The 25386-nt window shown below is 51.5% G+C and overlaps 11 protein-coding genes across 11 annotated transcripts; 7 read left to right on the forward strand and 4 right to left on the reverse strand.

Moving 5' to 3' along the window:
• Positions 1-60: 60 nt before the first annotated feature.
• N7525_000829 (alpha-keto acid decarboxylase family protein) lies at positions 61-1776 on the reverse strand (the record flags this gene model as incomplete). The annotated part of the gene is made up of 1 exon (XM_002561947.1): positions 61-1776. The coding sequence occupies one exon, from the start codon at positions 1774-1776 to the stop codon at positions 61-63; it is 1716 nt and encodes a 571-aa protein (XP_002561993.1).
• Positions 1777-1943: 167 nt separating this feature from the next.
• Positions 1944-4095, forward strand: N7525_000830 (uncharacterized protein; the record flags this gene model as incomplete). Its single annotated transcript, XM_002561946.1, has 5 exons — positions 1944-2092; positions 2148-2857; positions 2915-3296; positions 3364-3652; positions 3727-4095. The coding sequence occupies 5 exons, from the start codon at positions 1944-1946 to the stop codon at positions 4093-4095; spliced, it is 1899 nt and encodes a 632-aa protein (XP_002561992.1).
• Positions 4096-5254: 1159 nt separating this feature from the next.
• On the forward strand, positions 5255-5452 carry N7525_000831 (uncharacterized protein; the record flags this gene model as incomplete). The annotated part of the gene is made up of 1 exon (XM_061211685.1): positions 5255-5452. The coding sequence occupies one exon, from the start codon at positions 5255-5257 to the stop codon at positions 5450-5452; it is 198 nt and encodes a 65-aa protein (XP_061070911.1).
• A 47-nt stretch (positions 5453-5499) lies between these two features.
• N7525_000832 (uncharacterized protein) lies at positions 5500-6189 on the forward strand (the record flags this gene model as incomplete). The annotated part of the gene is made up of 3 exons (XM_061211686.1): positions 5500-5521; positions 5621-5874; positions 5899-6189. The coding sequence occupies 3 exons, from the start codon at positions 5500-5502 to the stop codon at positions 6187-6189; spliced, it is 567 nt and encodes a 188-aa protein (XP_061070912.1).
• Positions 6190-6725: 536 nt separating this feature from the next.
• N7525_000833 (M28 family metallopeptidase) lies at positions 6726-9375 on the reverse strand (the record flags this gene model as incomplete). The annotated part of the gene is made up of 2 exons (XM_002561945.1): positions 6726-6908; positions 6964-9375. The coding sequence occupies 2 exons, from the start codon at positions 9373-9375 to the stop codon at positions 6726-6728; spliced, it is 2595 nt and encodes an 864-aa protein (XP_002561991.1).
• Positions 9376-10709: 1334 nt separating this feature from the next.
• On the forward strand, positions 10710-12215 carry erg13 (hydroxymethylglutaryl-CoA synthase; the record flags this gene model as incomplete). Its single annotated transcript, XM_002561944.1, has 3 exons — positions 10710-10769; positions 10838-10940; positions 11002-12215. The coding sequence occupies 3 exons, from the start codon at positions 10710-10712 to the stop codon at positions 12213-12215; spliced, it is 1377 nt and encodes a 458-aa protein (XP_002561990.1).
• A 1282-nt stretch (positions 12216-13497) lies between these two features.
• On the forward strand, positions 13498-15420 carry N7525_000835 (uncharacterized protein; the record flags this gene model as incomplete). Its single annotated transcript, XM_002561942.1, has 1 exon — positions 13498-15420. One exon carries the CDS (start codon positions 13498-13500, stop codon positions 15418-15420), a length of 1923 nt encoding a protein of 640 aa, XP_002561988.1.
• An 821-nt stretch (positions 15421-16241) lies between these two features.
• N7525_000836 (FAD binding domain protein) lies at positions 16242-18144 on the forward strand (the record flags this gene model as incomplete). Its single annotated transcript, XM_002561941.1, has 4 exons — positions 16242-16837; positions 16902-17401; positions 17459-17545; positions 17603-18144. The coding sequence occupies 4 exons, from the start codon at positions 16242-16244 to the stop codon at positions 18142-18144; spliced, it is 1725 nt and encodes a 574-aa protein (XP_002561987.1).
• Positions 18145-20480: 2336 nt separating this feature from the next.
• N7525_000837 (Gfo/Idh/MocA family protein) lies at positions 20481-22136 on the forward strand (the record flags this gene model as incomplete). The annotated part of the gene is made up of 1 exon (XM_002561939.1): positions 20481-22136. One exon carries the CDS (start codon positions 20481-20483, stop codon positions 22134-22136), a length of 1656 nt encoding a protein of 551 aa, XP_002561985.1.
• A 315-nt stretch (positions 22137-22451) lies between these two features.
• Positions 22452-24227, reverse strand: pgmA (phosphoglucomutase PGM2; the record flags this gene model as incomplete). Its single annotated transcript, XM_002561938.2, has 3 exons — positions 22452-23764; positions 23823-24124; positions 24175-24227. The coding sequence occupies 3 exons, from the start codon at positions 24225-24227 to the stop codon at positions 22452-22454; spliced, it is 1668 nt and encodes a 555-aa protein (XP_002561984.2).
• Positions 24228-24728: 501 nt separating this feature from the next.
• N7525_000839 (oligoribonuclease) lies at positions 24729-25369 on the reverse strand (the record flags this gene model as incomplete). The annotated part of the gene is made up of 2 exons (XM_061211687.1): positions 24729-25244; positions 25322-25369. 2 exons carry the CDS (start codon positions 25367-25369, stop codon positions 24729-24731), a joined length of 564 nt encoding a protein of 187 aa, XP_061070913.1.
• Positions 25370-25386: the final 17 nt, after the last annotated feature.

Consider the following 25386-nt stretch of genomic DNA (forward strand, 5'->3'; position numbering starts at 1 on the left):
GTAAAACATATACATAATTTATTGTAACAAGTGATCTTTCCTCTCGTTCTAAATCTGCTTCTACTGCTCAGTCTCCTTCTCCTGATCAAGCTGCTTGTTCAGTAGATACAGTAAAGCCCCCTGTACATCCTCCCTACCCATTAAAACTTCAACAAGCCTCACCCCAGACCCATTCTGAATCCGCTCATTAGCTAAAACATCCTTCAACTCGCCACAAGTCCTCGCTGTGAAAGTATTATTCGCCGCATGTTCTTCATCAGCCCCGAAATAGTTCAGCGCCTGCGCATGTCTCCAGAACGGCACATCATTGTACACCTGCTTGCGCCCGTGGATCACCCGCTCAATGGTATACCCGTCGTTATTGATGATGAAAATGATAATGTTCAGCTTCTCGCGGATCATCACGCTGATCTCCTGGGCTGTCATCTGCAGACTCCCATCGCCGATGAATAGAATAGTCTGGCTCTTGCTTTCTGTGCCTTTGTTGTGTTCGCGCTGCGCTAGCGCTGTGCCTAGTGTTGCCGGGAGCATGAATCCAATCGAGAGCCAGGTCACCGCGCCGAAGATGCGGGATTTCGCAGGCAGTTTGAAGTTCCGGCCGCCGTGTGCGGCGGTGCCTGTCTCGGTGAGGATTATGTCGCCCTCGCGGAAGAGCGGGTTTACCAGGCGGTAGAAGTTGTTTTGCGCGATTGGGTCTGTGTTCTGGATGTTGGCCAATGTGGTTTCTTGTTTTGGGGGTCCGGTGGCCTTGACTAGGCGCGCGGGGTCGAGGCTCTGGAGTAGCTTTGATAGAATGTTGCGGGCGGACAGGTCGCGGTAAGTATCATGCTCGATTTGAACGGTGCTACCCGAGAATGTGATTGCCACTGCGGGCTTTGGGATTGTCGTGTAGAAATAGGTGTTGGTATCGCTGTTGTGTGGTCCGAATGTTAAGATCAGATCTGCTTGCTCGAAGTACTCCTGCGCTGGCTTGTCGCCAAAGGCTGCCGCGTACAATCCGTACACATTTGGCAGCTGCTCGTTGACTAGGCCCTTGCCGTACACGGTTGTCCATGTGGGCCAGTTCGTTGCTTTGATCAGGGCATCAAGCTGGTCGACAATACCGAGGCCTGTGCTTTCTCCGTCCACGAAGATGAATGGACGCTTGGCGCTGTACACTCTCTCCAAGATGCGAGCCAACACCTGGGGCTCTTGGGTAGAGCTTGGTGGTTGGGGGATGCAAATCTTTGTTTCCAAATTTGTAGCCGACACCAGCACATCGGGCATATCATCGGGGAATTCGAGGTAGACCGGACGGTTGTGGATCAACGCCTGGCGCAGGATATAGTCGATCCTTTCCGGTGCTGTGGTAGCATCTTCCAGCCTCGCTTGGGCTGCAGTGACATGCGTCGACATGTTCGCAAACCGACGGTAGTCGCCATCTGAGAAAGTGTGGTGCATAAACGTGCGCGCACTCTGAAGCGGGCGTGGTGGAGTCCCGACAATATGTAATACAGGGGTGTTCTCGGCATAGGCACCTGCAATACCGTTGATAGCGGACAGCTCACCAACGCCATAGGTAGTGATCAGCGCAGACAGGCCTTTAATGCGACCATATCCATCTGCCGCATAGGCGGCATTGAGTTCATTGCAGTTGCCCACCCAGTGCAGGCCGGCGGGGGTAACGAAATCCAATAGGCGAAGGTTGTAGTCACCAGGGACGCCAAACATGGAGTCGACGCCCAGCTGGCGCAACCGGATAAACAGGTAGTCTGCGAGCTTTATATCTTGAGTCATGATGAATGTGATATTCAAAGTTGGAGAAGAAGAAAGCCGAGTATTTATAGATGGATCCCCGCATCTTATCGCCGACACGCCGATTCTCCGACTCTCCGATCTCGCCGTTGTTAGCCGACTTCACTCTTTTTATCTCCACTACCGGGCGAAACTCCGCCACACCAGCTATGTCGCGTCTGGCTGCCTGTGAGGCCTGTAGAAAGGCTAAACTGGCATGCGACCATCAACTACCCGTTTGCACGCGTTGCAGTGCTAGCAAGGGGATTTGCATCTACAGGACTACGCCCTTTAAGCGGAAAAGAGCCGAGAAGCAAAGGTCAGTTTCATACTTGCCTAGATTGCGTCCGAACTGGCTAACGATAGGTTTGCAGCCTTGGTTCTCCAGATGAACCGCCGTCATTTAATCCAAGACGTAATCCATACCCAAACCCTGGGTATCTAGGGTCGTCTAGCCATGCAGCTATATTCAAGCATATCACTCCGGACGGAGACCATGGCCACGGTAGTCATCAAACAGTACCAGAGGATCTGCACTCGGACTTATTTGGGGACAACCATCTCGTCCTACAAGGCGCAGATATCCTCAAACATCTCTTAACAACATACAAGTTGTCCGCCATGAAAGACCTCGTCATGTTCTGGCTAGCTAAAGGAGCCAACCTGGCCCTGGCAGAGCCTTTCGTTGACCAATGTGCCCAGAGTGTGAGCCAGTTGTTCACCTACCACGACGACAACTGGCATCTGGTCTATGCACGACGCCTCTTGCAGAACTCGGCCCAACCGCTGCACTTTAATGATACCTCTGACCTCGCTGCTTTCTCAGCTCAATTTCTAGACCACAATTCTCGTTGGGAGACGCTAGGAATATTCTTTGCCGCTGTCAGTCGAGCGACGACTGACATCGCGTTCTTTCCATCCCTATATACCACCGAGCAAGAGCAGTACTCACTCCGGAGGCTATGCACCAAACTTTGTGACTTCGCATTGGAGATATCCCTCTCCTTAGATTGCCTGAATGATCTACAGCTGATCATGCAATACGAGAACTTTATCGTACATTCATACGTGGATGGAGATCAGAGTTAGTTACTAGCCATCCATCGCGATTACTGCTTCTACTTGGCCATATATTAACCAGGCGAAGGCTACCATTCCTGGCGCAAACTAGGCGACGCAATATCTTCCACGTTTGCCCTAGGCTACCACGAAAACATCGAAATCAAGACAGGTCTCCCGCCATTCCTCAAGGAACTGCGCAAAACAGCGTTCGCGCGTATCTACTCCGCAGACAAGAACATAGCAATATTCCTCGGCCGCCCACCACGAATGAACAAACGCTTCTGCCACTTCCAGATCCCATCCTGTCGGAACGCAGAAGAAGGCTCAGCAGAATGGACCCTGGACGCGGAGGCTGGGTACCGGGCTGATACGCGATGGTCTGCCCTGTGCGCATCGCTGAAGGAGGAGATCTGGGAGCTTCTTCAGGACAAGCATGATCCATCATGTGCACAACGAGCAAGGTATGCAAAAAGAAGTTTCCGCACCGCGTATCTAAATGGAAATATAGCTAATCAAGAAATGGTACAGCGTAATACAATGCCAAGCAGAGACGCAGTGGCAACACCTGCCAGCCCACTTCCGACTAGAGAGCAGTCTGAAGAAATGCACGCAAGGACCATTTGAGCGAGATTTTGTCGCCGGTGTACGACTGCACCACTTGCATGTGCTGTTCTTGCTTCGTCTCCTGCTTCTTAAATCACCGACCGAGCCCGATCTGCCTATTATCGAGACGGCGGGTCAGATGCTCACACTCGTTGTGGAGATTATTTTGCTGCGGGATCAGCTCACTAATTCTGGGACGGGTCTCATTTGGAAGGTATACAATTTATTTGATACTCTGTCTGTAAACCCCCAACTTGCAGGCAATCGACTAACATGCGTGCTAACCAGGTTGCGTACTACGGTCTCCCCGCTGCCGGGATAATGCTTCTGGCCATGTTGAAACAGCACATGCCGCGAGCGCACCGGACACGGTCATTACAAGATCTCAGTGTATTTGTAGCGGAGGTGCAGATCGGAACGATTGTCAAAGCCGGAGATCCGAATTACGCGCTGCTTTCTAAGGCCACGCGGACTATACAGCGTTTTCTGGACTCGACTCATTCAGACCCGCCTTTGTCTGAAGTGGCCGGGGTCGAGGGGAATGATGAGTGGGCGTTATTGAGCCAGGATCTGTGGGATTTCGAGGCTGGGTTTTGGCAGAGTTTGGCGGATCATCCGTCGTTGTTGGCGATTGAGCCTTCTCTGCCGCCTATCTAGTTGACCTACTGCAATTACGGCAGTGACCAATTACCAATTCCCTATTACCTACAATTATAGTGAGTAATTCCCACAATATAGGTATGTATAGATACATGAATGGCCTCTTCAATTGGCTTATGGCATCATCTATAGCATCCATGGATGTGCCCACAGGTGCTGCCCTATTAGGTATTGGCTGCTCTTCTGTAGCACCTTCTTTTTTCTTCACCTTCACTCTCAGTTTTCGCACCTGGTCTACTTGACTTTCGTACATTGCCATGAACTTTCGCGTTTTGTTTCGATCCCGTTCTTTCTCACTTCATCTTATGCCAGAAATGGACAAGGACAGGAGCTTCCTGCTAGCCTCATACTCGGCAAAGTCCCCGACGGTCTGAAAAGGAAGCATAGCCACCTACGTGTCACGATTTCTAGCAACCCCATGCAACATATGAGGAAAGCACTTCTGCAGCCCTATAGTCTATAATCGGGCTATCTGATCGGATCTTGTTGCCAACACACAACCCAGCACATCCTTAGAGACTACGCCATATTGTACTTGAGAATTTGCATTCCAATGAGCCCGGCGTAGAGTCGGCCAATACGAAACCCAGGCAAAGATGACAAGGTGCGGATAGATACCTAGGCCTCCAGGTAATAAAACGTCGATTTTGGTCCGAGAGCTGTCGTCGAGACTCTCACTATCTCACTACATACTCTCACTACTCTCACTTTCTAATATAATACTGTCATCTCGATCTCTCCCCCCCCCCCCCGGCCTTCTCTCCCTCTCCCTCTCCCTCTCTTTTCATTTATTATCTCAACTATCTTCCTTTTCATCTCCACCCAACTATATCAATCTAACATTGGTCCATTACTCCCTTAATGGTAACAAAGCGTACGTATCAGTACGCAGGCCCTGTCTAGGCTTTGGGGTCAACGGAGAGCGGTTCTATCCTCAGTTCTGCGAGAATTTCTCGAAACACAAGACGATCCCTTCCCTCCGGAGAGGGACGTTGCAGTTGAGGTTGAGAGATGGACAGCGATGCAACAGTATAGCCGAGAATTCCCAAACATACTCCATGTGCCCTCGGCATCGATATCAGCCATCTCAGCGAAGGCCTGCTTATGCTTTTACGGGCTGGGAAGACCGGCGACGACTTCAACCACCGCCTGAAACATGAACCACGGGGTTGCTCGTGATCCCCCTTCGCCCCACATGATTCCAAAGCACTCTTCCGAGCCGGCAGGTCCTATGGCTGAATCGGAGACGTCTGATGCGGGGACTGAATTCACTGACGTGAGGTCTGAGGGTCCCAAGACTCTTGATGCGTTACCGGATGATGACAACTCAGTGCCGGGCATAAACCAGACTTGAGACCGAGTTAGCTTCGTCTTCGAATTCTCCAATACCTTGTTCCAGACATGCGTTCCGGCATCATACTAGGTAGGCTTTCTGGCTTAGTATTAATGCAATCCAATATCCGGCAATTCCGCGCGCAGTTATGAACGCCAATGGAGAAAGACTGTTGAAGAAAAGTTCCAGGTGATTTGGTAGGCTCCCATCTGAGTGTCGTAACTCGCATATTCAGCCGCCTGAAACATGTTCAGCTCGAAGCTGAGAAGATCGCAGAGACAGTTGAAAAGGACGAGGAAGAGAACGGCAACCAGTTCCTTGTTCTCCTCAAAATAAGCCCCCGTATCTCCGAGCGACTGTATAGCATAGGACTAAATAAGCGATATCGTTGGGGTGGAGCCACGCGATACGAATCTCTATTGCGGGACAAAGAGGGAGACCAAGTGTTCAGCCCCTCTACACGTTAGCCGTCTAGCACCAGCTTGCAATGGCCCACCGTGGTTATTGAAACGGGCGTATCTGAGAGCCTGCCAAGACTACATCAAGATGCTAGATGGTGGTTCGGAGTCTCTGATAGAGAAGTACGCATAGTGATTATCATATCTATCAAGAAGACCGCTGTACATTTTGAACAATGCCAGTTTGCTCCACCCAATGCTCCTCGACCCTTGACCAGAGCCTACATTGACAGCCTCCGCCGGAATCCCAGGAACGTGGAGAGCTACGTTGAGATCGATGGGGCCTTGAAACGAGTTTGAAGAGCATCAATGAGACCTTGGCCTGTGCGCCTACCCTCCCTAGACAGAAAGCAGGTTCCAACATCATTACCTGGGCGTTCCGAGTGTATACAGCTAGTCAAATATTTCCTTTTGGAAAATTAAGTACTACCTACCCTAAGGATGGAGCACTTGGATCAAGCAAACCATGTGGACTTGGCAGGTTTGGAACCCTCTTAGAAACTAGATACGAAATGTGATATATCCCCATATGAACGCCGGTCCCTCGGGACAAGGATGAGAAGCTAGATACATCAAGAAAAGCGGGCGGGGACGCAACCAAGAATCGACAGAAGAATCTGCTAAGTCCAGTATGAGCTCAAGACATGCGTGGTATATGACGGGCATAAAACAAGTTCCCAAAATGCAGGTAAAGAGGTATCCCGACAACCACGTGGCAGGGCGTCGGGCTGTACAGTCCTCGTTTAGAACGTGACAAAGGAATCAATCCGATAAGCACGGACGAAGCATGGCTGAGAACAACGACAAATAAGAAAACGGCTGGAAGCTAGAATACATTAGTGGAGCAGCTTGTCGCTGGCGTGGTGGATAGTGTTGGCGACCCGATCGATCCAATATTGGGTCAATGTCCAATTTCCCGTGTTAATGCTGTCGCGGATGGCAGGGAAAATCGAGGCGTCATAGCCAGACCACAGCTCCGGGCCAAATATGACGTGTCGGAATTGTGTGCGGTTGGGGATCTGTACAAGCCGTTAGCTAGGGTTGCGGATTAGTTCAAGAAGAACATTAACTTACACCTCCGCCTTCTTCAAGGTCAAGAAGGTTTGTGTCAAAGGCAGCCATTCGAGCATTATGGTTAACCCGCTGGACCGCCATGATGTTGCTTTCATACCCACCCATTCCCCATACAGTATCGTGCCAGATCTTGTTCCAGGACTGGAATGTAACTGCATTGGCTTTCATCTCCGCCGCAGCCTTGAACATGGGTTCCATGTCCACCTCGGCCTTCTTTGATTTGGCAAATTTGTCCAAGTCTTTGACCCATCCGCCAATGGAGTCACCGTACACTTCCAGGTCAAATGGCAGCATGGGGTTCTCCGAAAGGTCAAGGAGGAGAAGGCCCCAGAATTGAGCCAGGATTTTGTGGTATTGGAAATCGGGGTCAGCAAATTTGACCATCCAGTCGTATGTTTCGTAGCAGCTGTGGTATGGATAGGGTTCGCCCTCAAATCCGAAGTCAATGCTCGAGGTACCAGCGATATCCTGGAATGCAACATAATCGCTTCCAGCGCCAAGTGGGGTGATCTTTGAGCCCTTTTTATCCCAAAGATCTTTCAATGTCGCGTTCGCATATGGGTCTGATATACGACCCAGAACCTGCAGCACGGTGCGCTCAAAAACGGGCGACGCAGACACACGGAAATCGGGCCCAGCAACGCCCACGTCGACATTCAGGTAGGCAAACGCGTTTGCGCGAAGATCGTCGACCTCCTTTTCGACATATTCTGTTGACCCGATCAAATTGTACTCCTCTGCGTCCCAACTGACAAACTCAATGGTGCGAAGCGGCCGCCATCCGTAGGTGAGCAACTCGCCAAAGGCTCGTACAATCTCTAGGAAAGTAGCAGTGCCACTTCCAGGGTCAACACTTCCCATGCACCACGAATCTCGGTGGTTGCCAACAATAATCTTCTTATCACGCTCGTCCATTCCGATGATCCTGCCGTGGATGTTGTAGATAGGTTGCCGCTCTACTTCATCTTGCAGGTTCATCAGATGAACGGTCGGGGAGTCCTGGTTACCAGTCCACCACTCTACATCAGGAACACCGCCCACCCACGCCTTTGGCACTTTGGAGCCGTGGCCTTTGAGGCCCTGCAACAGTATCTGTGCATCACGCCAAGCTAGTGGGAGACTGGGAATCTTGGGTAGGCCGGTGCTCTCCTCCGGAGATAGACGATGATTTTCTCCCGGCGTGGATGCCCATCCAGGGCTGAGAACATCGCCAACTACCTGCGACATCATACTGACACCGCCCCTTTGCACGCCGTCGCTTGGCATGTACCGCCCTTCGGGGAAGGTCGGGCCTTTGACAAATCCGTCCTGAGAAGGATCAGAGTAGATGATACAGCCGGCAGCCCCGGCCAATTCAGCGGCCTTGATTTTCAGTGCGCGGTCGGCTTCGGTCCCATAATAACGGACCAAGGCAATCGAGCCATCCAGTGAAATTCCTTTGTCTGCGAGCAACTTGAAATCTTCCCGGGATCCGAAGTTAGCATACACCAGATGCCCAGTAACGTTGCCAGATTTCGAATGCCCATGAAAGACCAGGTCCTTGGCGTTCTCCTCTTCGAGTTTCGCCTCCCAAGCTAGACCGGGTGGATCGATGATTGCGACTCGCCTCCCATCCTTGCGTGGATAGTTGAGGTAGACCTGGAATTCCTCCCGCGACACCTCATCAAACCCTGCGTTCTGGAACTCTTGTTCGATCAATTTTGACAGCGCAAAGCTGCCTTCCGTGCCAGCTATGTGGGTGTAGTTGGTGACTCGTCGCAAGTTTTCGGCGATATTGGTTTCGTTGATGTGACCTTGGATGAAGTTCTCGACGGAGGCGGCGCTGTAGGACTGACCCATGGCCATGCGACTGTTGATATTGAAGACATCTGCGATGAAGAACACATACACTAGGGTGACCACCAGTAAAAGAGCGAACACTCGGAGAAGCATGATGCACCCATGATCTTTTAAGCGTGCCCTCGTGTCACTGAGGTTTATCGTGAAGCGGAAGCTGGGCATACTGGGCATACTAGGCATATATCGTTGGAAGGGTCGTTGTATAGCGGACAGGGTACGACTCAGACTCGACAGCTGCTTGGAGAAACGATGCCGTAGAGGGGCGTGTCTGCCGGCCAAGGGAGCCGACGCCGAATCATCCACGTCCATCTGATCCAGTTCCTGTCGTAGTTCCTCCACCGACTCTCGGTCTGAACGTGAGGTCAACGATTCCAGGTCATCGAGACTGGTGCGCGCCGATTCGACGGTTGGCGGATGGTAGCCGCGGGTGGAGGCATGATCGCGACCGAGTAGCCCTTGTCGTTCAACATCTGTGCCTTCGCCGAGGTCGGATCGAGAGGAGGAGGGTTGGCCGGTGGCTTCGGCATAGGAAGGGATGGGGACAGCCTGATAGTCAAACTTCTCGTCGCCCATTGTGAGAGACACGGGGCTCCGGAGAGCTGTAACAAGGGTGTAACGCGGGTGCGGAGATCCGGAGGATCATGATCTGTTAGAAAAAGGAAAATGAGCGACGTCCGACATCATATGCCGATAAAGGAGTATGTCCAGAATTCGATGGAGTATAGGAGAGAGAGACAGGAGATAGGCAGACACCCCGGAGTGTGAGTGACCCACGCTTGGCAACTTCGGTACTGCATTACACATCATGGCATTACCCAAGATATTTCCAAGGTATATCTAAGATTGGGTATGAGCATTCTGTTATGTTATGCCAATATTACCTACCTAGGTACATACATATGCAGGTAGATATCAGAACACATGCCACTTGTCCGAGATATGTTGTAGATCTGGGGTCTGACTAGGATCAGTATTGGTTTATATAGTTATATCTCGGAAACGTAGTATTATGCAGATGTTCTCCATTCTACTACATAGTCCACATCAAAGATAAAGATGGATACTGGAATAAGATAGACAGAAAAGAAAGACAGAAATTTCTGAGATATTAGAACACTTTGAACACATTATGCTGAATACTACTATAGTAAGCAAATCTCTTAAATATCCAATTCCGAAGTGATGCCACTCAATGTCAGAATTGCTTTATTGCTCCACCAAGCAATGAGAGATAGCCCAAAGATATAATAAAGACATTTTGAAAAAGATAAAAAGATCCCAAAAAGGACAACCTCGAAGAGACTGTGGAGACCAGAAGATCGATAAGATGGCAGACTCAGTTCTACACCGTAGCTTGGATGTTGAGGTTTTTATTTTATTTTTATTTAAAAGCCACGTAGCAGGGACAAAAGAGGTATGTCAAGATGTACTTACTATCTACTATTTACTGTTCACTACTTGTTATTTGTTATTTGTTCAAAGTGTTGAAGTTGGAAGTAGTTCATGAGAGTCAACGGGTATAGCCTCACATACAATATCCCCCTCTGTACAACATACAACATAGCCAAACTCCATATACTTCTACAGTTTTAATATCGCCTAGGCAATTATCCGGCCCAAAGGAACAATAACAAAAAGTAAGAGAAAGGGCAGATCTCCCCACTTGGAGGAAAAAAAGGATAAAAAAGGAAGAAAAAAAAAAAGGAATAAGTGACAGATCGTACACGGTAGAACCGAGTACACAGACTCCTTTTCATCCTTATATCAATTGCCCTCTCTTCCTCATTTTCTTGATCTTATAACTCTTATAATCTTGACCTTCTTAATCTCCTTCATATCCCTAATCCCTCATCTTCCTTCTTCACCTTTGTCTTTTTCCTAAATTGCCCCTCCATACCCCCCCCACCATGGCTGCTCGTCCCCAAAACATCGGTATCAAGGCCATTGAGGTCTATTTCCCTACTCAGGTAAGTGTTCAATGTGTATTCCATGTGTATTCTATCACCTGGGATCTATACTGATATGTCAATTGCAGTGTGTCGACCAGGTCGAGCTTGAAAAGTACGATGGCGTCGCTGCTGGAAAATACACCATCGGTCTCGGACAGACCAAGATGAGCTTCTGTGATGATCGTGAGGGTATGTATACTGGCAGATTCCAAAAGGAGATCAAGATCAATCAGCTAATATTGCTCGGCAGACATCTACTCCATGACCCTCACTGTCCTCTCCTCCCTCATGAACAAATACAACATCGACCCCAACTCCGTCGGAAGACTCGAGGTCGGCACCGAGACGCTTTTGGACAAGTCCAAGTCCGTGAAGTCTGTTCTGATGCAGCTTTTTGCTCCTCACGGAAACACCAACATTGAAGGTGTCGACAATGTCAACGCCTGCTACGGTGGTACCAACGCTGTTTTCAACAGCATCAACTGGCTCGAGTCCTCCGCCTGGGATGGCCGTGATGCCGTTGTGGTCTGCGGTGATATTGCTCTGTACGCCGCTGGTGCTGCCCGCCCTACTGGTGGTGCTGGCTGCGTTGCCATGGTCATCGGTCCCGATGCCCCTATCGTCTTCGAGCCCGGTCTCCGTGCCTCCTACCTCACCCACGCCTACGATTTCTACAAGCCTGACCTCACCAGCGAGTACCCCGTTGTGGATGGTCACTACTCCCTTCGTTGCTACACCGAGGCTGTCGATGCCTGCTACAAGGCCTACGATGCCCGTGAGAAGACCCTGAAGCCCCAGACCAACGGTACCAACGGTGCTACCGACGAGTCCCTGTCCCCTCTGGACCGTTTTGACTACATTTTGTTCCACGCCCCTACCTGCAAACTCGTCCAGAAGTCCTACGCTCGTATGCTCTACAACGACTACTTGGCCAACCCCTCGCACCCCGCTTTCGCCGAGGTTGCCCCCGAGCTCCGCGACCTGGACTACGAGAAGTCACTTACCGACAAGGTGGTCGAGAAGACCTTCATGGGTCTGACCAAGAAGCGTTTCGCCGAGCGTGTCAACCCCGGTCTCCAGGTTGCCACCCAGTGTGGTAACATGTACACTGCCACCGTTTACGGCGGCTTGGCCAGTCTGCTCAGCAACGTCACTTTCGATCCCAAGGAGCCCAAGCGCATTGGTCTGTTCAGCTACGGTTCCGGTCTTGCCAGCTCCATGTTCAGCGCCAAGATTGTCGGCGATGTGTCCGGCATGGTTGAGAAGCTTGACCTCCAGAACCGCCTCAATGCCCGCACTGTCCTTGAGCCTGCTCAGTACGATGCCATGTGCAAGCTCCGTGAGCACGCCCACCTGAAGAAGGACTTCAAGCCCACTGGTAACACCGAGACCATTAAGTCCGGTGTCTACTACCTGACTGAGGTGGATGAGATGTTCCGCCGCAAGTACGAGATTAAGGCTTAAAGATTGATGTTCTGCGATTGCCTTTACCGTTCGATTTGTTTAGACGGTTCAGAGAGATTCCCCCGAGCGTTTTGTGCATAGACCATAGGAAAGATCTGAGATCTTTCTTTTTTTTTTTTTTTCGTTTCCTTTTTTACTCTTTCGGTTGGGTGTTTTCTAATCATTTCGACCCACATGGAATGAATGTCATGAAATAATTTAAAAAGACAATTAATGAGATAAATTTCTAAGTAACTCCTAAAAAGTCGATATTAACTGCATCTGTCCATACAAAATGTCCACTAACAATGAAACCAAGGGGTCAATGCGCGGTTATGTGTTGATCACCCCGATTTGACCTCAACCTCTCCTCTAACTACCTAGGTAGGTAGATGTCCCCTGCATGAACTCCCCCATCAACTGCATTAATTGTTGCTAATTATGGGACATTTCTCAGTTTCAAGATCGAGTTATCCAATCACTGAATATGACGCCGGTGCTGGGCGCGTACTTCAAACTCATCCCACACATGTAGCGTAGCCGCCGACTTCGATATCACACTCGGCCACTGGCGCATCTAGAGCAGGTACCCTCACCTTCAAAGAGACTTTTTACCCCGTCCAGACCCTGGAATCACACATTCCATGATCCCGGTGGCTATTTTTATCTATCTGCTTTCTTGGAACCCTTAACCGCTGACCCCGCGAGTCCTGAAGCAGGGAGAATCACCAACAAGTCCGCTAATTACCTGGAAATGTGACCTAATTGTTGCCGTTTTTAGAACACCTTGAGAATCTTGCAGCAGGCTAACCATTTTAGGGAATTTGAAGATTGATATTGAAGAAGATGCAAAATATAGTAACAACTTAACGCGCGACAGTCCGATGAAACCGCACTATGCCGAACTGGACCCCCTAGGAGGGGCAGTTTCAAGGGCCTTGTTGCTCAACATGCCTGTCTTCAGGCACGATGTCGGCAGTTTCGTGTTTCAGCGAGTGGATGTGCCTCTGATCGGAGACTAGGATCCCAAAAAAAGATTCTGAAGCTCCGTAGGCGTTACAATGGGGCTCTTCTCCATGTTTCATCTTTTCTAGATCGGCTAGGGTTCGTCAGTCAATCTTTTTATATGCATCATGCTTGGCTGTTTGAGACTCTGTCGATGTCCATTTAATATCCAAACATCCTCCCTCTGGACCATGCCTTTCTGAACGACTTGGTCAACCAGACATCAGTTCCTTCATTCGATTGTCACTCTCGTGATAGATTGTTATTGGTGACACACCTATTCAACAACCTCGCTATCATGCCCGCTGTCGATTCCGCTCGCTTTCGGCCAACGACGCCGCCGCGTCTTTCTCTTGAGGAATACATCGACTCTGGACATAGTCGTCATGCCTCCAACTCTTCGGTTTATTCAAGCGAGTCATCTCCCTGGTCGACTATGACTGGAAATACCAGTCCCACCACGTCGCCAACCAGACATTATCATGGCCCGAAGCTACTGCCTAAGATCAGGCCTCAAGACGTCGTGATCGAGCCAGTGTCTGCTGGTGGGCCCCTTCGTCACCGTCGGGTTCTGTCCAATACACGGAACCCGCCTCCTGGATTTATCTCTTACCCACCGGTGCGTCCATCTGCCGGCCGTCGCACGCGCGAAGTCGCGGACCGCTTGGCATTGGCCTCTCCCATCTCACCGGCGCCATTGACTACACAGGGCAGCTTCCCTACCCTGTCATCGCCGGTGACCATCACCCCTTCATATAAGCGTAAGGCAGGCGGGGGCCACTCACGCTCGGTGTCGGCATCTGTCATCGATGCCGCCACTTTAACTGGAATTGGGTATCCTACATACCGGGGACTGCCTCAAATGCAGGCTCAGACGACCCCGACCACCCCAGTCACCCCGATCACTCCAAACATCATGCCCTGCCCATCATACTCTCAACGCCCGGGGGGCCAACATTCTCCTGCAAACACACAAACCCCATTGACAGTACCGACGCCTCAATACAACTACCGCCAGGCATCAGCTGCCCAGCATTCACCAGTCTTACTCAGTCCCCACGAAGACCTAGCCCCAAGGTCCACAACTCTACTGTCGTATTTGACCCTACCAATCCAGCCAATCAACCTAGTCCGCAACGTGAGCGTAATTCCAACTCGTGGCCTACACGATTACTTCTGGTGGGACATCCGCAACCTGCGCAGCTGGAGCTCCTTCTCACTAGCGACATTCGACTCCCTGGACAGCCGACTAATCCAGCTCCTGAAGACCGAAATCCCAGCAGAGCTCACACCGCACGTGCCCGTACCCTCAGCAAGCCTAGCCCCAGAATCCGAGCACGACCTAGTGACTCTAATCCGCGACCTCTATGCACCACGCATCAACGCCGCCCTGGCCGTTTCCCAAGGCAAAGACCACCTCCAGCTCTACGCCGCCCCAGACGTCCGCAACACAGGCCACAAAAATCACGGTCACCCGCACTTCCTAGCAAACTATCTCTCAGATACCGAGCAAACAAGCGCTGGTCTCCCGCGTGGCCGACTAGTTGGCATCGTGAAAAGCTTCGACCGCTGGAACACCGGCATGCGCAACGAAGCCCCCCACAGACGCGTGGAATACCTCAACGGACTCGCCCACCTCCAGCGGTGCATGCGCGAGCATTCCTGCCGCTACGGCTTCATAATCACAGAGATCGAGCTCGTCTGCGTGCGAGCAGGCTGCGACCCCGGCGACGACGTCCCCTACTTCGGGTATCTGGAGATCGCGGCATCAATCCCGCTCAAGACAGCAGCCGTGAGGGGCATGCGGACACACGCGCGTGAAGCACCGCTCGCAACGCCCATCAGTGCGCGATCTTTCTCGCCGTCATCGAGCTCGTCGTTCAATTCGCATCATGACTCGTCGGAGCCGGAGCCGGGTGAGGATGCGTTGCCCGCTATGACGGCAGGGCTGGGGTTGTATTTCTTGTTGATGCTTTCGAAGTCGGTGCCGCTTCCGCACCAGCCTTCTGCTCACCTCAACGTTGGCGGACCTGGTGCGATGACCCGTCAGAGAATCCTGGCTGAGGCGAAGGATAAGTGGATTCCTGAGCCACAGATTGGGGAGAGGAGAGATGCTAAGAGGGTGAGGGGCTGGGTTTGGCCTTTGGATCCTTGGCATCGGAGGGAAGGGGGTGCGTCTAGGGCGAAGGCCGGGACGAAGACAAAGAAGTGGCATAAATAAGTGCTTTGTATAGGCGCAGGTTTGGAGGTAGTTTTGTTTTTTTATGGGCTTTGGAGTTTTGAGTATATTTTGCTTCTCTCTTTTTCTTTTCTTTTGGTGGATTTCGGTGCTTTGCTATTCCCCTCTGCAAATATTTTCTTTTATAGTAATTTAATTTCTTTTCATCTTTTCATCTTCTGTTCTCTACATAAGTGTAGAAAAGATCGTATGGGCGTGGCCATCAAGTAATTTCACTAGATCAACTTCTACATATGTACAGACTCCAATGTACATTTACTTAAAGATAAAATCAAGAATACATCCAGAATACAACCGATTAAGGTGTGACACCCTGGATATTAGTCTCATTGAAGTCAGGTATAGGATTATTTCAAAGACCCAGGGTCACGCGATCTCTCGTTTGGTGACTGGAGATAGGTATTAGGTATAACAAGGCTCTGGGACTTGTATCTGTACACCTAACACAACATTAATATTGGACCAGTTCAAATAATAAATCCAAGATAATTGAGGACTTCCCTAAGGTCCTCAGAGATCGACTCCAATGCCTCATCAGATCCGCGATGGTAATTGTGGAGCGTGAAGCTGCTCCTATATGCTGCCATCCCCAAGGACCTTGGGGACGAGTACCTCGATAGTCAACCTGTGAAGACATGAGGACATTGCAGAAATACAGTTACACTAGCAGAGTATAAAAGAAACATATTGCCCCTACAATCGTACGTTCCTGCAAATTTACTATACTATTCCTTCTAGCCCTGAAGTACTAATACAACCACGTCTTTACCACCATTACGCTAACCCTACCTCGCCATTCTGAAATGTCCTCACCTCAAGAATTACCCGACGACCATGAAATCCGCGACGTAATAATCATCGGCGCGGGACCATGCGGCCTCGCCGTCGCCGCACGCCTAAGCGAAGAAACACCATCAGCAGTCTTCACAGACGAAGAACACCAGCGCTATCACTGGATCAAGAAGCACAGTGGACGGATGAGTCTAGTCCAAGCACGACACAGCAAGATCAACGGCGTGCGAGCCGCAAAATGGGACAGTGAACGCGGATGTCCTTGTCAAGACGACCGGCAACGGCGCACCTCGACTGACTCTGCATCTTCTGTGCCGTCGCTATCGTCCGCGTCATCGACATCGTCGACATCGTCTATCTCAACACTTGTCCTCGACGGCTCTGGCGATAAATGGATGCAGCGGTGGAACAATGCGTTCCGCACGCTGGAGATTAAACAGCTCCGCAGCCCGATGTTCTTCCATGTTGATCCTGGGGATCGGGATGGTATGCTGGCTTATACGCAGGAGAGTGGGCGGGATGCAGATCTCTGGGAGATTTCCGGGTGTGTTGGGAAGGAGATGAGCAAGCATAAGAAGAAGAAGAGGAGACAGGGTGGGAAAACTCAGTAAGTGGTGTCCCGTGCGAATGTGGTTGAAACAGATCTCTGACAGTTGCGTTTGTCTGAACAGGACAATCGGAGGTGAGATTGACGAACGAGATCGGAAAGATTACTTCTCGCCCTCCACAGAGCTCTTTTCGGATTATTGCTCGTCGGTTATCCAGCGGTATGGGCTGGATGAGCCCGGTCAGATCTTGCAGCGCGAGGCCACGGATATCTCATATAATTACCTCTCTGACAGCTCGGATTCGAAGATATTCACTATCACCACATCCACGGGAGAGAAGTTTTATAGCCGGTCTGTTGTGCTGGCCATCGGTCCTGGCGGAGCAGGCGTGTCGAAGATTTATCCGTGGAAACCATCGACGGAACAAGAGGGTGCTGCAGCGTGTTGCCACAGCACGGAGATCAAAACATTTCCTAGTCTCAACGTACAGAAAAAAATCCAGCGGCGGCAGGAGACCAATGTTGTCGTTGTCGGAGGTGGGCTGTCGTCAGCACAGATTGTCGACATGGCAGTTCGCAAGGGCGTGACGAAAGTGTGGTTCTTGATGCGCTCTGGCCTGAAGGGTATGTATAAGTCCCCGGCAAGCTGTTCTTTTTGGACAATGTCTCATTTCATAATAGTCAAACACTTCGATATTAGTCTGCCCTGGATGGGCAAGTATAAGAACTGGGAGAAAGCAGCCTTCTGGTCCGCCGACACCGACGAAGGTACATATTGAAAAAGCCCTAAATCCCATCTACAGGCCAAACGCTAATATCTCCCAGAGCGTCTGGAAATGCTCCAAAACGCCCGCAACGGAGGCAGCATTACACCGCGCTACACAAAAATCGTAAAGCAGCACGCAGCTCAAAACCGCGCCTCGATCCACCCTTGCACAGAAATAAAGACCCACGACTACAACCCAGCCACCCAGACCTGGACCCTAACAACCGACCCACCAATCCCCGACCTCCCTGCAATAGACTACATCTATTTCGCAACCGGAGTGAGGGCGGACGTGCGCGAGATGCCGCTGCTCCGTACAATGAACGACCAATACCCGATCGAGGTAAAGGCAGGCCTCCCGTGTCTAACGAACGATCTGTCGTGGCGGGATGACGTACCGTTATTCATGACGGGCCGCATGGCATCTCTCCGGCTTGGGCCCGGGGCGCCGAATCTTGAGGGCGCGAGGGTGGGCGCGGAACGTGTTGCTTGGGGTATGGAGGAGGTCCTGCATAAGGGGCGGGAGGTTGATGGGCAGTGTGAGGGATTTTGTGGGCTTGGGAATCGGTATGCTTCACTGCTTGGGGAGTGTGATGAATGAAAAGTTGTCTCACATCACTGTGCCGGTGGATGTTATCATAACGTACAATATACTTGTTCTTCTGGACTGCAGATCATGATTTTGTTTGGGTCCTGTGACGAGGTGATCGGAGATGGTGGGACTTCGTGCTGGACACAATGCCCGTTTGGGTAGTTGTATCTTGCATTCCTCCCTTCATTCCGTGCATTCATGTTGTACGTAGTGACCAGTTATCCTAGAAGTATCCGAGGATCGTCCGGGGAAGGCTGAAGGTTTGCTGGGTCGGAAGAATGTGGATGATCCCTTGTTCTCCAGGACTATATAATCTTATAATATAAACTAGCTGGTATAGCTATATGAGGTTGAAAAACTTGACTCTACGCAGTTCGAATTGGCCTTTTCCAGGAAGCCCGGTCTTTTAAGGAGCACACAACATGGCTACAAAGGCAGATACAATGGAGAAGGACCCTCCGATGGAGGCATTCAAGCTCCTACCGAACAAAACGAACCCGAATTGGATCAAAGACAGGGGGCTCCGTAAATTGAATATGGGTATCGTATTCATGTTCTCCACTGCTTCTTCGGCTGGGTATATTGGAAGTCTTGTGAATAGCTTGCTTGTGCTGCCTGAGTGTAATGACCCCACCCTGATACGGTGACATCCATGCTGATCATGACATAGTCGACACCATCATTGGCGGACTAAATCCCAATATAGTTGGGTTGATCATTGCTGCCACTTCTCTGGGGGCGTTAGTCTCCTTCGCACCGGCTTCTTATATTGCCGATAAGTTCGGACGCAAGACGTGTGTTGGCATTGGATCTAGCATTGCGATCGTGGGAGCTATCATCCAAGCCGCGGTCAAAAATCACTGGGCCTTTTTTGGCACCAGAATCTTGTCGGGCATAGGGATGGGCATCGCCCAGACTGCAGCTCCTCTCCTGGCAACTGAAAACGCACACCCACGGCAGCGACAGACGGCCACGGCCCTGTACAATGCATGCTGGAGTTTGGGCGCCATTAGCTCGGCAGCGGTCACGTATGCAACAATAGGCATATCAAACAGTTGGTCGTGGAGGCTTCCTTGTCTACTGCAGATATCGTATCCGTTGTTCCAGATTCTAGGGTTGATTGTGTTTGTGCCCGAGAGCCCCAGATGGCTGGTATCAAAAGGAAGGAAAGAAGAGGCCCTGGCTATTCTCGGGAAGTACCACGCGAACGGTGACATGGATGACGAGCTAGTCCAGTATGAGTACCGTTGGATTTGCAGCACGATCACAGCCGAGATCACCAATACCAGGAAATGGAGCACCTTCTTCTCGTCAAGGGGCGATATGCACCGACTGGCCATTTGTGTATTGGTTGGGCTTATGCAAGAATGGGCTGGAAATGGTATGCTCTTCATAACGCCCTGGTGAAACACCTGTCCCTAACAGTATCGCAGGACTCCTATCTTACTACCTCGCGCCGATCCTCGATTCAGTGGGAATCACTAAGGCAGCCGACCAAGCAGCTGTTAATGTCAGCCTCAATATCTGGAACTTACTCCTTGCGGCAGCCGGTGCACTTGCATCGGAGCGATACGGCCGCCGCATTCTATGGCTTCTTTCCACAGTAGGCATGATCGTTTTCCTGTCCATGTCCACACTGGCCTCTGGTCTGTTTACCGAAAGACAACTTCCCGCTGCTGGAATAGCGGTAGTTCCACTCCTATTTCTCTTTTTTGGCGCATACGACATGGCCTATGCGCCTTTGTTCATCTCGTACCCAGCTGAGGTCCTACCCTTCCAACTGCGTGCGAAGGGCATTGCTGTCACCCTTTCGGTGGATGCCATAGCGTGTTTCTTCAACCAATATGTCAACCCAGTGGCGTTTACGGCGATTGCATGGAAGTATTACTGTGTCTTCCTTGGTTGTCTGGTACTGTTCTTGGGTCTTATATATCTCCTCTTCCCCGAGACAAAAGGGCGGTCTTTGGAAGAGGTGGCTATGATTTTCGACAAGGAAAACGAATCGGAGAGTGCTAGTAAAAAGGAGACAGAGACTACCTAGGTAGGTAGAGGAGATGGAACAAAATTGACGCGTATAGTGTCACCCACAATGGCCAATCAGAGCCCGGCTGATGTTGCTGATGTTACGTTCCCCGCAACTGCAACTTGCAAGGTCGCAACCTTTCGTGCCTTGGGACATTTTGTTGATATATCTCTCTACTCTGTGCTTGGTTCTATAATGATAATAGGCCTTGTCGGAGTCAAATAAATCCATTATTCGCAGTATCACATCCTGGATCCGAAGCTCCAAAGCTCCAAAACTCCAATTTATCCCCCGCATCCCCAATATATCAACCACGACCAACATGAAAGAACCAATCCCACCTCCCACCGATACTATCCCCAGCTCATCCTTTCCATCATCAAAGCAACTACGCTTGCTTGTCATCGGTGCCGGCTCTCGCGGAAACGCCTATGCTCGCGCCGTCACAACCGCAACACCTGGTGTAATCCACGCAATTGCCGAACCCCACGCGTTCAAACGGCGCGAGTTTGGACGAAAATATATATGGGGCGCATCGGAATCCTCCCAGGAGGGCCAGGAATTTACAGATTGGCGCGAATGGCTGCAGTGGGAACTCGAGCGACGGAAGCGGGCGACCCAAAACAATGGCGATAACGCAGCAGACACAACCCCAATTCCCGTGGGCGTAGATGGTGTCTTCGTTTGCACACTGGACGAAACGCACGTCGAGATCTTACAAGCGCTCGCCCCGCTGCAGCTACACATTCTCTGCGAGAAGCCACTAGCCCTCTCGCTAGACGACTGTCTAACAGTATACCGAGCCCTCCAACCTCCAGAAGGCCCAAACAATACCCCCCAAGCCCCAAAGAACATCTTCTCAATCGGACACGTACTCCGCTACAGCCCGCACAATATTCTCCTCCGCAAACTCCTCTTAACAGACCGCGTAATCGGCGACATAGTCTCCCTAGAACACTGCGAGCCAGTAGGCTGGTGGCACTTCTCGCACAGCTACGTCCGGGGCAACTGGCGACGCGCAACAGCAGCAGGCGACGGCTCTCTCCTCACGAAATCGTGCCACGACATCGACTTCATCCTCTGGCTCCTCTGCTCCCCACCCTCACCCGAAACGGCATCCAACCAAGCCCACAAGCCGCACTTCCCACGCTCGATTTCGTCCGCCGGCACAATGACGCAGTTCCGCCGAAAGCGCAAACCTATCTCCGCAGGCAACGCTACAAACTGTCTCTCCTGCCCCGCTGAACGTGACTGCAACTACAGCGCAGCTAGAATCTATAATGACCGCCACCTCGCGACAGGTCACACGGCTTGGCCGGTTGACATCGTCTGCCCGGATATCGAAGATGTGTTCCATGCCCAAGGCGGCAAGGCCGCCGAGTCCCTGCTCCTCTCCCGTCTTGCCGAGGACTATGACCGGGATACGATGCCGAACTCGGATATCGCTGCGCGACCCTGGTACGGGCGGTGCGTCTACGAAGCTGATAATGATGTCTGCGATGATCAGATTGTCACGTTTGCTTGGGATGACGAGGAGACGGCGCCGCATCGGCTTGCTAAAACGGCGAGTTTCCATATGATTGCGCCCACGGAGAAACAGTGTGAGCGTCGGGGCCGTGTGTATGGTACTACTGGCGAGGTCTCGTATGATAGCAAAACGATTTCTGTCTATGATTTCGCCACGGAGAAGACAGAAGTCTTCGATGTGCCAAAGCCACCCCCAGGACAGAACGAGTCGCATGGTGGTGGGGACTTTGGGCTTGCGAGGCAGTTTGTTAGTGCGGTTGAAGCGGTTGAGGGGGGACTGGATGTTGAGACGGCGCAAGCGAGGTTTGTTGCGTGTTCGCTTGAGGAGGCGGTGCGGAGTCATGCTGTTGTTTTTGCGGCTGAGGAGGCGAGGAGGGAGGAGAGGGTTGTTAAGTGGGAGAGCTGGTGGGGGGAGAAGTTGAGAGTTTCTGCGGATGCGTGGAAGGCGTAATCCTTTTTTCAAGGGTCTGATGATTTACGATTCTACGATGCTACGATTCCATGATATTTTACTTTACGTCCCCGGACTGAGATCTGGCACAGGACAATAATGCATAACTATACTCAGATCAGGAGGTCCGAGTTTAAGACAAGACAGGCTCGGATTATGATAAAGATGCAGTTTCCATCTCATGCCAATGTATAATCTTTTAATCTTGATCCTGCTTTTCGATCATTCTTCTCGCCTTCAGATAGAACTGCAAAATAATTAAAAGGTGATCCCCATCCAGCAGGTTCCACATTAACCCTAACAACCTAACCAAACTTAGGTCTTAACATCAGGCTCCTCGCGGCCAACATACTCCTTGAACTTGAGCAGAGAGAGAGCCAGCGAGATGTTATCAGCCAGGTACTCCTGAGCAGTGAGACCGAACTTGGACTTGTCGGCCTCGTAGCGCTCCACGTACAGACGGATAGTAGCCCCGCTGCTGCCGGTGCCGGACAGACGAACGACGATGCGGCTGCCGTCATCGAACTTGGCGTACAGACCCTGGTTCTTGGAGACGCTGCCATCGAGGTCAGTGTAGGAGAAGTTGCCAGCGTCGAGGACCTTGCGGCCGGCGATTTCCGAGCCAACAAAGGTATCGCGGTTGGCGACCAGGTCGGACAGAGTGCCGACGACCTTGTTGGCGCCCTCGCTGTCGACGTTCTCGTAGTCATAGCGCGTGAAGAAGGTGCGGCCGTAGGTCTGCCAGAACTCGTTCTGGATGGAGCCAATGCTGGGGGTCTCGTTGGGCTTTTGCTTAGCGACACCCGCAATGATATTCAACCAAGCCACGACAGCCCACAGGCCGTCCTTCTCGCGGATGTGGTTGCTGCCCGTGCCGAAGCTCTCTTCACCACAGATGGACATCTTCTTCTCGTCGAAGAGGTTGCAGAAGAACTTCCAGCCGGTGGGCACTTCGTAGCTCTGCAGGCCTTGGGCTTTAGCTACACGGTCTACGGCTCCGGAAGTGGGCATTGAGCGGGCCAGGCCGTATACACCCTGCTTCTGGAAGTAGGGGATGAGCTTAGCGTGGTGGGAGATGATCGCCAAGCTGTCACCGGGGGAGACGAAACTGTTGGCACCGTAGATCATGTTACGGTCACCGTCACCATCACTGGCGGCACCGAAGTGAACGCCGTTGGCGTCGACAGCCTCGACGAGCTCGTGGGCGTACACGAGGTTGGGGTCGGGGTGACCGCCGCCAAAGTCCGGCTTGGGCTGGCAGTTCATTGTGCTGCTGGTGGGCAGACCGAGCTCCTTGACAAAGATATCCACGCCGTAGGGGCCGGTCACACCGTGCATGCCGTCGAACAGGACCTTGAAGTCCTTGTGGGAGCTAAGGAACTCCTTGATCAGATTGAAATCGAAGATCTCCTTCATCATAGTCACGTAGTCGGCAGTAGAGTGGACGATCTCAACCTCGAGGGGACCATAGTTCTTGATGCCGATGGTGGAGGTATCGACATCGGGAACCTCGAGGTACTTGTAGGAGGTGAGGGTCTTCGCGGTCTCGAAGATCTTGTTCGTAACGCCCTCAGGGGCGGGGGCACCGTTGGCCAAGTTGTACTTGATACCAAAGTCGTTCTCGGGGCCTGGGGATATCTTGGTCAGTCTCCACTAAACAATGCTGTACCCCAAATCATCACTTACCACCGGGGTTGTGGCTGGCAGTCAGGAGGATACCACCGGTTGCCTTCCTCACGCGAATGAGGTTGCTAGCAGCCGGAGTGCTCATAATGCCATGCTGTCCAATCAAGAGCTTCTTCACGCCATAGGCGGCACTGATCTTTGCGATCTTGGAGATGACCTCGGGGTTATAGTAACGGCCATCGCCACCAATGACGAGGAAAGAACCCTCAACACCCTCCGGGATCGACAGAAGGATACTAGTAATGAAGGATTCAGAGTAGTTTTCCTGCTGGAAGACCTTGACCTTCTTGCGAAGGCCGGAGCTAGGAGCAAGTTAGCTAGCAGTTCAATTGTGGGGCAACGAGCAACATACGTTCCAGGCTTCTGGTCAGCGAATGGTTGAATTGAGACCGTCTGGACAGACATGATGGATAAGATTGGAGAGAAAGAGGTAGTGAGGAGAAGGAGAAGAAGAGAGGGGGGGGGAAGAAGGTCGAGAAGTTCACCGACTTGTTGAGCTCCACGGGGAGGGGCCAATGTTTGGCGTCATGTGTTTATCATCCCACTAGTACTCTTCGTAGTACTTTGCCACAACATTTTGAATATTAATTTAAATATGTCTGGACTCTTGTATAGCTCAGGGGCTCTCTGATTTGTCCTGTTCGGTCCAATCTACAAGTCATCCGTCAAGGTACTCTTTCAATTGCCCCTCTGCAGATCATTCCCGTGGGGGAATCAAAATACTGTCCAACAACATTCTTCCGAAGTACATTGTACATGCACGGAGCGTACATTGTATGGTACATATAAAGGTTCTCACCGTAGGGAAAGATAATCGAAAACAATTTCAACGCGCAGGGTTTTAAAATAGCTGCCGGACCCATGTCTCAGAGTAACAGAGACAAGCAAGCCACCAAATCCGCCACATCACCCAAACAGCTTGTCCTTGTAAAACCGGATTTCCTCAATACTTTCAAGGATGTCATCCCTAGCAAGATGAACCTCCCGCTTACGAGGGACTTGCTCAAGCAGTTGATCACTCCCCCACCTCCGTGCCGCCTCCTTCAACGAACTAACATCCAGAATGCGATAATGCAGGTGATCCAGCACCTGCGAGTACGGCGCACAAGCAAGGAAAGCCTTATCAGCGTGAACACTATTTCCCGCGAGCAGGGCAGTGCGTGGGGTCGGGACGTGCTGGCGGATGTAGGCAAGGAGAGAGTCTGCGGCGGTGGAGGGGGAGGTGGTCGAGGCGCGGACGGCGGCGGTGAGGCCCGTGCGGCCGTGGGTGTCGATGCACCACTGCGACATCGCGTCGAGGGTGGAGTCTGGGACATGGATGACTGTTTCGAAGCCGGTCGGTTCGAGGAGGTTTAATTGGGCATCTGTGATGAAACAACAGATCTGGAGGATCTTGTCGGTTTCCGGGTTTAGGCCTGTCATCTTGTGGATGGGGTTAGTTGTGCGGAATTGTGGAATTTGTGGGTTGTTTTGAATCGAGATGGAATGTTCAGACGTACCTCGCAGTCGATCCAGACCAAAGGGTCTGTTGAGCGTTCGAGTGGCATCGTGGATTTGTGGCGGA

The sequence above is a fragment of the Penicillium rubens genome (assembly GCF_028828025.1).
Source record: "Penicillium rubens strain IBT 27055 chromosome Unknown utg000001l_segment0_segment0, whole genome shotgun sequence".
NCBI classification, from domain to species: Eukaryota; Fungi; Ascomycota; class Eurotiomycetes; order Eurotiales; family Aspergillaceae; genus Penicillium; species Penicillium rubens.